The sequence below is a fragment of the Triticum urartu genome, chromosome 5A, assembly GCF_056163025.1.
Source record: "Triticum urartu cultivar PI428250 chromosome 5A, HENAU_Tu73, whole genome shotgun sequence".
In the NCBI taxonomy this organism is placed as follows: Eukaryota; Viridiplantae; Streptophyta; class Magnoliopsida; order Poales; family Poaceae; genus Triticum; species Triticum urartu.
In genome coordinates, this window is record NC_141877.1 from 516,816,717 (window position 1) to 516,830,596 (window position 13,880).

Below are 13,880 nucleotides of genomic sequence, written 5' to 3' on the forward strand. Positions count from 1 at the left end.
TTCATTTTTCCTATATTTTGGGAAAGTCATATTATTCCCTCTCTCATATTTTGATATCGGAAAAATAATTGAAGATGAAATAAATAAATCAAATGATCCTCTTTTCAAAATTCGAGAAAACTCTCAAATATGAAAATAACGAAATCTCCAACTCCCTCCGAAGGTCCTTGAGTTGCGTGAAATTTCTAGGATCGACCAAAATGCAAGAAAATAAGATATGCATGATGATCTAATGTATAACATTCCAAATTGAAAATTTGGGATGTTACAGCAGGCTTGTGTGACATGTTGGAGTAGAACTGGCAACCTCCACACTTGTCGACTATCTCTTTTGCCATCTCATTTGCTCTTGCCCAGTAAAATCCTGCTCGGTATGCTTTAGCCACAATGGTCCGAGAGGACGCATGGTGACCACAGGTCCCCGAGTGGATATCATCAAGGATCATCTGACCCTCTTCTGGTGTTATGCACTTCTGACCGATTCCAGTCGCGCTTTCCCTATACAACTGTCCCTTTATGAATGTGAAGGCCTTGGATCGGCGGACGATCTATCGAGCCTCTTCCTCGTCCTCCAGGAGTTCTTTCCTCAAGATATACGCGATGTATGGTACCGTACAGTCGGGAGTGATAGCCAAGACCTCCATGACTAGGTCGACCACAGCAGGAATTTCGACTTCAGTCGGATCTGTGGCACTTTTCGGTTGCGGGGTTTCTTCTGTGAAAGGATCCTCCTGGACTGACGGCGAGCGGATGTGCTCCAAAAACACATTGCTGGGAATGGCTTCTCTCTTGGAGCCTATCTTTGCCAGATCATCTGCTGCTTGATTTTTCAGTCGGGGGATGTGATGAAGCTCTAACCCATCGAATTTCTTTTCTAGCTTTCTTACTGCGTTGCAATAGCCAGTCATAGCTGGGCTTCTGACGTCCAACTCCTTCATCACCTGATTAACCACCAAATCTGAGTCGCCGTAGACCATGAGGCGCCGGACGCCGAGTGAAATGGCCATGCGCAACCCGTACAAGAGTGCTTCATATTCTGCTTCATTGTTGGAGGAATCGAAGTGAATCTGGAGAATGTATCTGAGCTTATCTCCTCGGAGGGAGACCAATACTACCCCAGCACCGGAACCATTCAGCATCTTAGATCCATCGAAGAACATGGTCCAGTGCTCCGAGTGAACTTGAGTCGGAAGTTGCTGTTCAATCCACTCGGCGACGAAATCTGCAATTGCTTGGGACTTGATAGCCTTCTTTGCTTCAAACTTCATATCTAGGGGAAGGAGTTCAATCGCCCACTTAGCCACTCGACCAGTTGCATCTCTGTTGTGCAAAATCTCTGATAGTGGAGCGTCGCTGACGACTGTAATGGAATGGTCAGAGAAGTAGTGTGCAACCTTCTTCGTGGTCATGTAAATCCCGTATACGAGCTTCTGGTAATGGGGATATCTTTGCTTCGAAGGGGTCAAAACTTCAGACACATAATATACTGGGCATTGAACTCTAAAGGCCTTTCCTTCTTCTTCCCGCTCGACCGTGAGTACTGTACTGACAACTTGTCCCGTGGCCGCAATGTACAGCAGCAGAGGCTCTTTACTGATTGTGGCAGCAAGCACCGGCTGGGTGGAGAGCAGAGCTTTGAGCTCTGCAAACGCTGCGTCAGCTTCTGGAGTCCACTCGAACTTGTCAGACTTCTTCATCAATCGGTAAAGAGGCAACGCCTTTTCACCGAGACGAGAAATGAATCGACTTAGAGCGGCCAAGCAACCTGTAAGCTTCTGGATATCGTGTACACGCACAGGGCGCTTCATCCGGAGTATGGTGCCAACTTTCTCGGGATTGGCGTTGATTCCTCGTTCGAAAACGAGAAAACCGAGTAACTTTCCACCTGGAACTCCGAATGTGCACTTTGATGGATTGAGCTTGATATCGTATCCCCTGAGGTTAGCAAAGGTTTCGGCAAGGTCTGTCAGTAGGTCGGAACCTTTCCGTGACTTAACCACAATATCATCCATGTATGCTTCTACATTCCGACTGATCTGAGTGAGCAAACACTTCTGAATCATCCTCATGAACGTGGCTCCAGCATTCTTGAGGCCGAAGGGCATGGTGACATAACAGAAGCACCCAAATGGGGTGATGAAAGCCGTTTTGATCTCGTCGGGTCCATACAGACGGATCTGATGGTACCCTGAATAAGCATCTAGAAAATACAAACGCTCACACCCCGCGGTCGAGTCCACTACCTGGTCGATGCGGGGGAGAGGGAAATGGTATTTCGGGCAGGCCCGATTGATGTGTTTAAAGTCAATGCACATGCGAAGTGACTTGTCCTTCTTGGGGACCATGACAACATTGGCGAGCCACTCGGAGTGGTAAATCTCTCGGATGAACTCCGCTGCTAAGAGCCGAGCCACCTCCTCGCCAATAGCTTTCCTCTTCTGGACGGCGGACCGTCGAAGATGTTCTTTCACGGGCTTGAACTTCGGGTCGACTCGTAGACGGTGCTCAGCCAGCCCCCTAGGAACTCCAGGCATGTCAGAAGGCTTCCATGCGAAGACGTCCCAGTTCTCACGGAGGAACTGGATGAGCGCTTCTTCCTATTTGGAGTCGAGCGTCGTTGAGATGTGAGTTGGAGCAGCGTCGGGGTCGGTCGGGTGAATGTGAGCTGGCTTAGTTTCACCGGACGACTGAAAAGCAGATTCTGAAGCAGGCTTCTTGGCTCGTAGCAATTCACTCGGATCAGCAGTCTTCTGGTACTCTTGTAGCTCAACAACTGCCATCTGAGCGTCAGCAATCTTCGATCCTTTCTGAAAACACTCCTCTACTTTCTTCCGATTGCCTGTAACGGTGATCACACCTTTGGGGCCGGGCATCTTCAACTTGAGATACACGTAGCACGGTCGAGCCATGAAGCGTGCATAAGCTGGCCGGGCCAGAATAGCATGATAAGCACTTTGGAAGTCCACAACCTCAAATGTCAACTTTTCCTTGCGGTAATTCTTTAAATCACCGAAAACCACGTCGAGAGCAATCTGGCCGAGTGACTCGGCTTCCTTTCCAGGAATGACTCCATGGAAGCTCATGTTGCTGGCGCTGAGCCTGGACATCGGAATGCCCATCCCTTTCAATGTTTCAGCATACAATATGTTCAGGCCACTGCCACCATCCATCAGGACTTTGGTCAGTCGAGTGCCTTCGACAACCGGGTCGACCACCAAAGCTTGCCTCCCAGGGGTGGCAATGTGCGTAGGGTGATCGGACTGGTCGAATGTGATGGCAGTCTTAGACCACATCAGGTAACTGGGTGTCACCGGAGCAACCATATTCATCTCACGGTTAATGACTTTCAGTCGACTTTTGCTTTCGACATCAGCAAAAATCATCAGGGTGGAATTGATTTGGGGGTATCCATCGTCGCTATCTTCCTTGTCCTCAACTCTGTCCGACTCGTTTTCCTTATCTTTGGGCTGTTTGCCCTGAAACTGCTGGATCAGGAGCCGGCACTGTCGAGTGGTATGCTTTGGGTAAATAAAATTACCCTCTTCATCTTTCTTGGTATGGATGTGACATGGCAGATCCAAAACATCATTTCCATCTTGATCCTTGACTTTCTTGGGCTTCCAGGGGCCTTTGGGTTTTCCCTTCAAATTTCCCTGGGACATGGCCAGGGCCTCCCCAGGGGCGGCTGGCTCGGCCTTCTGCTTCTGCTTCCGACTGGAATTGCCTCCGGTTTCCTGGGCGACTGCTTTCTGCTTGCCACTCCGGAGTCGATCTTCATCTTCTCCGTTAGCGTATTTGGTGGCAATTTCCATCATCCGATTCAGGGACATTTCTCCGGTCCGACCGAACTTCAGGTTCAACTCTCTGTTCTTGACTCCTTCTTTAAAGGCACAAACTGCTTGGTGATCCGGTACGTTCTCAACTGTGTGATGCAAAGTGATCCACCTCTGGATGTAATCCCTCAGAGTTTCACTCGGCTTCTGCACGCAAGACCGCAATTCTGTAAGGCCTGCGGGTCGCTTGCATGTTTCCTCAAAGGTTGTGACAAACACTCGAGAGAGATCCTCCCAAGTGTAGATGCTGCTGGGTGCTAACTGATTCAGCCACGCTCTGGCCGAGCCCTCTAACAGGAGAGGCAAATGCTTCATGGCCACCTCATCATTGCCACCGCCAATCTGTACAGCCACTCGGTAATCTTCGAGCCAAGTGTCAGGCTTAGACTCACCGGTGAACTTGCTGACTCAAGTCGCCAACCGAAAGTTGGGAGGAATCACTGCGGCCCTGATGGCCCGACTGAAACACTCTGGCCCTGAAACACATACTCTGCTGCTGGCGGGCGCATCTCTGTTCTGGCCTTCCCGATGAGCCCTGTTCCTGTCAACCAAACCTTGAACGAGGATAGATCTCGCGTCAAAGCCTGGGTCCCTGGGGTCGACTGGAATCCTCTGCCCAACGCTATGAGGGCGCCTGTAATCTCGATGTCGAGGCGCATATGACCCACTCCTCGGGGGAGGGGTTGGCACTCGACATCGATCATCACGATCGGATCGGTGATCATACTGCTCATTCCTTCTGTACTGATCATGCCGGTCACCACGTCCCTCACGCCTCGGGGGCGACCTCGGGCTGTGAGCCGACTGGACTGTATCTGTTGCAACGGATCGACTGTGGATCCTATTCCGCGACTGAGAAACAGCGGAATTCTGGTTTCCCGCCGCCCGGAGCAATGCTCTGATCTGCAACAAGCCCCTGCCAGCCTCCGACTGGGAGGGCTGAATCGATTCTGCTATACGGGCCGCGGCGGCCAAATTCTGAACTGGGGTTCGATATACCTGCGTCGGCGGGAAGAGCTGGCGTCGACTAGACTCGGGAGCCCGCTGACGCGCTTGCTCGTCGAGTGCTCACTGGAGATTCTCCAGTCGAGTGCGCTCGGCCAAGTTAGCCAAGCGCGCGTCCTCCAAGGCCCGGGCCTCGGGGGTCTCTCCGACGATAGGAATGCGGAGTGCGTCCATGTTCCGGCGGCGAAGCTCCTCTCGCTGTAATGACGTGAGAGGTTCGGGGAGATACTCATCGTGGGGATGCGACGGGTCGCCCCCACCCGCGCCTCCATCAGCGCGAGGGAAACCGGGAGGAATGTGCGTTCCATCGACCGCCAGAATCTCAGCCGCTGGGTCGCTGCTGTCGCACTCGGATGCGGTCTCCGCGAAGCCAGTCGAACAGGCCGCAGAGGGATTCGTCGGGCTCGATTGCCGCGACTTGCGGGGCGGCCGACTGGCGAGCCACGGCATGCCTCACCCACCTCTGAAGTCTCGACCGACCGGAGCGCTTGCGCCGGTGGGAGACAGAGCGGGGAGACGATACGGGGGCCGACCGATACTGGGTCGACGGCTGCTGCAGGAGGACGCCACGAACGCATGCGCGGAAATGCGTCGCACCACGGACGGGGAGCGCGTCGATGTCGAGTGGTGCCTCCTGAAGCCAGGCGGAGTCGTCGGCGATGAACGTGAGCGCACCGAGGCGGATCTCGCGGCCCTCCACCAAAACTCCGCACGAAACCATGATCAAAGGGATCGGAAAAATCGCAACTTCTCCAATCAGGCGCTAAGATTCCGGCCCCACGGTGGGCGCCAACTGTCATGGTTCTAACTCTGACAGTGATGTAGGGGGGTAAGTATGGAGAGGCAAGATCTCAGCTATGGAGAAGTTGTAAGCACGCAAGGTTTACGAGTTCGGGCCCTTCTCGGAAGAAGTAATAGCCCTACGTCTCGGAGCCCGGAGGCGGTCGACTGGATTATGCGCGTGTGAATTACAGGGATGCGAACCCTTCCTACTGAGGAGGGGGGTGGCTTATATAGAGTTCGCCGGCCCCCTCCTGCCCTCAGTAATGCAGGGTTTTAAGGTACATTTAAGGTCGAGCGTTACTGGTAACGCCCCTAATAAAGTGCTATAATGACCATAAAGACTACTTAACAGCTGACCGTTTGCCTGCGGAGTGACTCTAGGCCTCCTGGTAGTCGAGTGGTTGGCTTCATGGTCGAGTGATGGCTTCTTGGTGAACCCCTCGAGTGGAATACCTTCAAGTCGATTGAAAGGTGACTTCTCCTAGGGATGTCCCAGGGTGGGGCTCTTTGGACAGGCCCGTGCCCCTACCCTAGGTACATGGCTTCATCATTGGCCATTTGATCTCCAAGACATATTGTAAAGATTTTAGACTAAGTTCATGATAATTAAGTTCATCTAATCAAATTATTCAATGAACTCCCACTTAGATAGACATCCCTCCAGTCATCTAAGTATAACATGATCCGAGTTGACTAGGCCGTGTCCGATCATCACGTGAGACGGACTAGTCAACATCGGTGAACATCTTCATGTTGATCGTATCTTCTATACGACTCATGCTCGACCTTTCGGTATTCTGTGTTCCGAGGCCATGTCTGTACATGCTAGGCTCGTCAAGTCAACCTAAGTGTATTGTGTGTGTAAATCTGTCTTACACCCGTTGTATGTGAACGTTGGAATCTATCACACCCGATCATCACGTGGTGCTTCGAAACAACGAACTGTTGCAACGGTGCACAGTTAGGGGGAACACTTTCTTGAAATTATTATGAGGGATCATCTTATTTATTACCGTCGTTCTAAGTAAATAAGATGCAAAAACATGATAAACATCACATGCAATCAAATAATAATAGTGACATGATATGGCCAATATCACATAGCTCCTTTGATCTCCATCTTGGGGCTCGATGATCATCTTGTCACCGGCATGACACCATGATCTCCATCATCATGATCTCCATCATCGTGTCTCCATGAAGTTGCTCGCCAACTATTACTTCTACTACTATGGCTAACGCGTTTAGCAATAAAGTAAAGTAATTTACATGGCGTTTCTCAATGACACGCAGGTCATACAAAAAATAAAGACAACTCCTATGGCTCCTGCCGGTTGTCATACTCATCGACATGCAAGTCATGATTCCTATTACAAGAACATGATCTCATACATCACATATATATCATTCATCATTCATCACAACTTTGGCCATATCACATCACAAATCACTTGCTGCAAAAACAAGTTAGACGTCCTCTAATTGTTGTTGCAAGTTTTACGTGGCTGCAAAAGGGTTCTAGCAAGAACGTTTTCTTACCTACGTAATAGCCACAACGTGATTTGTCAACTTCTATTTACCCTTCATAAGGACCCTTTTCATCGAATCCGCTCCAACTAAAGTGGGAGAGACAGACACCCGCTAGCCACCTTATGCAACTAGTGCATGTCAGTCGGTGGAACCAGTCTCACGTAAGCGTACGTGTAAGGTTGGTCCGGGCCGCTTCATCCCACAATACCGCTGAAGCAAGATAAGACTAGTAGCGGCAAGAAAGTTGACAACATCTACGCCCACAACAAATTGTGTTCTACTCGTGCAAGGAGAACTACGCATAGACCTAGCTCATGATGCCACTGTTGGGAAACGTTGCAGAAAACAAAAAATTTCCTACGGTTTCACCAAGATCCATCTATGAGTTCATCTAGCAAAGAGTGATCGGATTGCATCTACATACCTTTGTAGATCACGCGCGGAAGCGTTCAAAGAACGGGGATGAGGAAGTCGTACTCGACGTGATTCAAATCACCGGAGATCCTAGCGCCGAATGGACGGCACCTCCGCGTTCAACACACGTACAGTCAGCGTGACGTCTCCTCCTTATTGATCCAGCAAGGGGGAAGGAGAGGTTGAGGAAGATGGCTCCAGCAGCAGCACGACGGCGTGGTGGTGGTGGAGCAGCAGTACTCCGGCAGGGCTTCGCCAAGCTCGTGACGGAGGAGGAGATGTGTTGGGGAGGGGAGGGGCTGCGCCTTGGATGTCCTCCGCAGCCCTCCCCTCACCCCTCTATTTATAGGGGAAGGAGGAAGGGGGCCAGCCCCCTCTAGATGAGATCTAGAGGGGGGGCGGCGGCCAAGGGGAGGGGGGCTTGCCCCCCAAGCAAGGGGGCGCCCCCCTTAGGGTTTCCCCCAACCCTAGGCGCATGGGCCCTAGGGGGAGTGGCGCCCCAGCCCACTTTGGGCTGGATCCCTTCCTCATACAGCCCATAAGGCCCTCCGGGAGAGGTGGCCCCTCCCGGTGGACCCCCGGAACCCCTCCGGTGGCCCCGGTACAATACCGATATGCCCCCGAACCTTTCCGGTGACCGTATGACAACTTCCCATATATAATTCTTTACCTCCGGATTATTCCGGAACTCCTCGTGACGTCCAAGATCTCATCCGGGACTCCAAACAACTTTCGGATTACTGCATACTCATATCTATACAACCCTAGCGTCACCGAACCTTAAGTGTGTAGACCCTACGGGTTCGGGAGACAAGCAGACATGACCGAGACGACTCTCTGGTCAATAACCAACAGCGGGATCTGGATACCCATGTTGGCTCCCACATGCTCCTTGATGATCTCATCGGATGAACCACGATGTCGAGGACCTAATCAATCCCGTACTCAATTCCCTTTGTCAATCGGTACGTTACTTGCCCGAGACTCGATCGTCGGTATCCAATACCTTGTTCAGTATCGTTACCGGCAAGTCACTTTACTCGTACCGTAATGCATGATCCCGTGATCAACCACTTGATCACATTGAGCTCATTATGATGATGCATTACCGAGTGGGCCCAGAGATACCTCTCCGTCATACGGAGTGACAAATCTCAGTCTCAATTCGTGCCAACCCAACAGACACTTTCGGAGATACCTGTAATGTACCTTTATAGTCACCCAGTTACGTTGTGATGTTTGGCACACCCAAGGCACTCCTACGGTATCCGGGAGTTGCACAATCTCATGGTCTAAGGAAATGATACTTGACATCCAGAAAAGCTACAGCAAACGAACTACACGATCTTTGTGCTATGCTTAGGTTTGGGTCTTGTCCATCACATCATTCTCCTAATGATGTGATCCCGTTATCAATGACATCCCCATGTCCATAGCCAGGAAACCATGACTATCTGTTGATCAACGAGCTAGTCAACTAGAGGCTCACTAGGGACACATTATGTTCTATGTATTCACACATTTATTACGATTTCCGGACAATACAATTATAGCATGAATAATAGACAATTATCATGAACAAGGAAATATAATAATCATTTTATTATTGCCTGTAGGGCATATTTCCAACAGCTACATTTTGAGATAATAAAAGCGTCCTTTCTCGAAAAAACCATGCTATGCTCTGCACATCTGATCGGTAGGGCGACTGACTTGCTCATGTTTATTCGTAGGCCAGAAGCTTCTCCAAACAAGGCAAATATTGCCCTACATGCTACCAGGTCCACTGGTTTCGGTCGTATGAAAAGTATCACATCGTCCGCGTATATCGACAACCTTTGCTTCATGCCCACTGTAGCTAGAGGTTCCAACACACCTCGCTCCACAGCTACCTCAAACAATCGCTGCAGTGGTTCCATTCGCATTCCTTTGTAGTTATATATGGTTTCTCCTGGATCCCCATTCACCATCACTTTGGTCGTCGATGTGGCCAGAATTCCGCAGATCCAAGATCTCCACTTGTGTCCAAAACCAAGACGTTGCATGACTTCCAACAGAAAGGGCCATTGGACCGAATCGAAGGCCTTCAACGCATGCAGCCTCCTTGCCATACACTGCACTAGCATGAAATTGTCGTGCAAGGATCTTCCTTTGACAAATGCACTCTGGTGATTTCCCACTAAATTGGGAAGTTCCACATCCAGCCGAGTCGAGAGAACCTTCTCAAATATTTTGATGGCCCCATGCACAAGATTTATTGGCCGAAAATCACCCACGTCCAACGCTCCTCTTTCTTCGGCAGTAGAGACACTAGCGATTTGTTGATTGCAACCATGCCCCTCATGTCCTCCCGATACATGCAATCCATAACATTCATGAAATCCGCTTTGATAATGTTCCAGCACGTGGCATAGAACAGTCCTGTAAAACCATCCGGCCCTGGTGCTTTGTCCATTGGCATGGCCTTGATCACCTTTTCAACTTCCTCTAGGGTGAAAGGCTCCTCTAGCTGCGATAAGTCCCGGCGTGGTAAGTTGAACCCATCTAGATTCAGCGTATGCTATTGCGACTCACAACAGCCAAAAGCTTGGTCGTAGTAGGCGCCGACCGCAGAGGCCACTTCTCCTTGTCCCGAATATACCTGCCGGTTGTACCTTACGGATCGCATAATATTCTTCCGTTGCCTATGGCTAGCTTGCTGATGAAAGAGTCTTGTGTTGCCGTCCCCCTCGCGCAGCTGTAACAGCCGCGATCGTTGCCTTGCTATCGAGCGCCCAGTGAACACAAGCCCAAAAGTTTGCGCTTCAAGCATTTCCTCAGCTCCCGTTCTGCATCAGACAAACTCTTGAATCCATGCGACATCCAGTCGCGTGATTACCTCTAAGGCAATGGCAATTTGCAACTTCACATTCCCTATCCAGCGGTCACTCCATTTTTGTAAACCCTTCGCTGTGGCCCTCGGCTTATAGTGGAACGTGAGGTAATCATTTGAGGCTGGTGGCATAGATTCCTATGTCGTTTGCATCATCTCCATGAAGCCTCTCGCCTTGACCCAAAAAGCTTCAAACTGGAAGCGTAAGTGAGTTTTGATCTCCACATTCATATCCAACATTAAAGGACAGTGATCCGAGACCCCTGTACCTAGGGCGGATAGAATTGCATTTTGCCGCTCGTTAGACCACGTGTACCGACGCCCATTCAAGTACAACTCCTTCAACTCGAGCCTATTTAATTTAGCACAAAATTTGCCCAACATCCTCCGGTTGATCAAGTCGTTGCTCTTGTCCTCTTGCTTCGCAATCAGATTAAAATCCCCGGCCAAGAGCCAAGGACTACGAGCAGCACCACCGCCTTCCTCTACCGCGTCCTTCGCAACCTTCCGGATGTCATCAAGAAGGTCAGGCCGGCACCGGTATGGGAGCGGCGACAAAAAAGCGTCGGTGGCTCGTTCTAGCGACGGCAATGATAGTTCGGCGGTTTATGGACCTTGATGTAAATTTTTATTGTGTTTGGTGTGTTTTGTATTTCCGATGAATTTTTATAATAGATCAAAGAGCAAGCCGAATATGCCACGGCGGGATGGAATAAGCTGCGCCTTTCTTCATCTGGTGCACCGTCCGTCCGTCCCCGTCTCCCTCGCGACCAACGGATTCCACGCACGTACAAGTCGCCGGCATCCCAGCTGAACTCTGAATATTCATCCACCCCCCGCCCACAGGCCCATAAAAAACTCGTCGGCGTCGGCGTCGGCGGCCTCGCATCGAACCGCCCTCAATCTCAATCTCACCGTGGACTCGCCGCCAAGCACGAACTGGCAGGCGGCAGGTGCCCAGCCACGTTAGCCAGATCCTCCTGCAAAGAACAGAAATCCCCCGGTTATTTCCCACTCCGCTCCACTCGTCCCAACCACGCGCCGCTAGCCAGCTGCACCCTCGGCCGGCATGGCCCGCCTCGGCCTCTGGCACTTTCCGCCGCTGATGCTCCTCCTCCTCCTCCTCGGCCTCTTCCTCGACGCGGCGGCCGCGGCGGGGAAGGGGAAGAAGTGGGGCGGTGACGGCGGGGGGCTGCGGTTCCGGCGGGAGGGCGGCACGTTCAAGGTGCTGCAGGTGGCGGACATGCACTACGCCGACGGGCGGAGCACCGGGTGCGAGGACGTGCTGCCCGAGCAGGTCGCCGGCTGCTCCGACCTCAACACCACCGCCTTCCTCTACCGCGTCCTCCGCGCCGAGGACCCCGACCTCGTCGTCTTCACAGGTCCGACCCCCACCCACCCATCCTCCTGCTCCTCTTCCCCTGCTCTGTTTTAATACTACTTCGATTAAGAAATCTGAAGCACGAGCCGCACTGGAATTGGGTCGGGGAAATTCAAAATTATGACCATGCCCAATCGCTCATCCGCTGAAATGGGTCTGAATGATTGGTGGGTGGGTGGGTGTGCATAGATAACTTTGCTTTCAATCAAAGCAGGGCCGGCCAAAGACTTTCTTCTGAAAGAATTGTGCGTAGATGATTGAACAGCAGTGTTTCCTGGACAGGCGATAACATATACGGCGCAGATTCAACCGACGCGGCCAAGTCGATGGATGCAGCCATCGCCCCGGCAATCGCCATGAACATTCCCTGGGCTGCTGTGCTCGGCAACCATGACCAGGAGGGCACCCTGTCGCGGGAGGGCGTGATGCGCCACCTTGTAGGCATGAAGAAAACCCTGTCACGCTTCAACCCTGAAGGAGTAAAGATCGACGGCTTCGGTAATTATAACCTCGAAGTTGGTGGGGTTGAAGGAACACAGCTGGCTAACAAATCAGTGCTCAACCTGTATTTTCTCGACAGTGGTGACCGTTCTACTGTATGGTGGATCCCTGGTTATGGTTGGATCAAGGCTTCACAGCAAGCTTGGTTCAAGCAAACCTCCTTGAGTCTGCAGGTATATAAATTGGTGATTTGTCACCATCTTGGTGTGGTGTGATACTCACTCCTTACACTTTCTACTACCATACTGAGTAGGTGGATGCTATTTTGCTATCAGCAACAACACAATATTTATCTGTTGAACCATATTAACTCTGCGAAATGTTGTCGCTATTTACTCTGAAGACATAACTCAAGAAATTCATCCTATTTCAGAATAGATGTATATCTGTTTGCTGGCCTGGTAATGTTTTTCCGAGTACAGTTGGTTTCAAGATATTTTCCGTGTTGAGTTGAATATAGATATCTAAGAATACCAAGTTGTTTCCGTGACGACACTAGTATGGTAATCTCATTTTGTTGGTGCTATGCACATATTTTTTGTTACAAATTTAAATAACAAAACTCACTATAAAATGCAGAAAAACTACAGGAATGAAGAACCCAGACAGAAGGAGCCAGCACCTGCTCTTGCATACTTCCACATTCCATTGCCGGAGTTCAGCAGCTTCACAGCGTCTGATTTCACAGGAGTGAAGCAGGAGAGTATCAGCTCGCCATCAATCAACTCCGGTTTCTTTACCACGATGGTGGAAGCTGGAGATGTGAAGGCTGCCTTCATAGGACATGATCACGTAAATGACTTCTGCGGGAAGCTCACCGGTATTCAGCTCTGCTATGCCGGTGGCTTGGGTTACCATGCGTACGGGAAGGCTGGGTGGTCGAGGAGAGCAAGGGTGGTGTCCGTGCAGCTCGAGAAGACGGTGAGCGGTGAGTGGCAAGGAGTGAAGTCTATCAAGACATGGAAGAGGCTTGATGATGAACACCTCACCACGATTGACTCCGAGGTCCTGTGGAACAGAGGCTCTAATGGTAAGTAAGACACACCTATGCATCACCATGGTGTTATTTCTAGCATGAACAATAATAGTACGGGTAATAATATAAAGGACTTGAATGAATATGGATCATAAGAGAGAGGGAACATGATAATAACACGGTCCACTGACTCTCTTGTGCTAGATAGTTATGAAATTGCTATACCGATTGAATGGACATACATTTTCAGAACCGCAACTTATCTAAGTGTCGCCAATTGTCAGGGAGGCGCAGGAAGGATCATGACAGAAGCTGAGTTCAGGATGGGGACAGCGAGTGATGCGTCCTACTCCTACCTCTGCACATCATGTGTTCTGTTGGTGCTCTTATTACAAAGTTCGCAACTGTGTAAATGAAAACAGATAGCAACTGTGTAAATGAAAACAGATAGTACGCCTCAGGTATATGCAGGTTTTTAGCATTGTAATTGTTCGCATCAAGAAAGAACAAGATGCATTATCAAATGTCACTCTCTGCAAATGGGCTTGGATGTCGAAAGAAAATGTGTGCAATGTTTGTGCAGTA

At 50.5% G+C, this 13,880-nt stretch overlaps 1 protein-coding gene across 1 annotated transcript; it reads left to right on the plus strand.

The window, feature by feature from the left end:
- The first annotated feature begins 11,161 nt into the window (after positions 1-11,161).
- On the plus strand, positions 11,162-13,880 carry LOC125510115 (putative inactive purple acid phosphatase 29). Its single transcript, XM_048675204.2, has 4 exons — positions 11,162-11,819; positions 12,101-12,492; positions 12,899-13,349; positions 13,580-13,880. The coding sequence occupies exons 1-4, from the start codon at positions 11,507-11,509 to the stop codon at positions 13,609-13,611; spliced, it is 1,188 nt and encodes a 395-aa protein (XP_048531161.1). The 5' UTR covers positions 11,162-11,506; the 3' UTR covers positions 13,612-13,880.

Bases quoted from the DNA above. Each gene is read 5' to 3' on its own strand.
- LOC125510115 (XM_048675204.2), top strand. From the start codon at position 11,507: ATGGCCCGCCTCGGCCTCTGGCACTTTCCGCCGCTGATGCTCCTCCTC. The intron at 11,820-12,100 runs GTCCGACCCCCA...TTTCCTGGACAG, and splicing joins CGACCTCGTCGTCTTCACAG to GCGATAACATATACGGCGCA. The intron at 13,350-13,579 runs GTAAGTAAGACA...GCCAATTGTCAG, and splicing joins GTGGAACAGAGGCTCTAATG to GGAGGCGCAGGAAGGATCAT.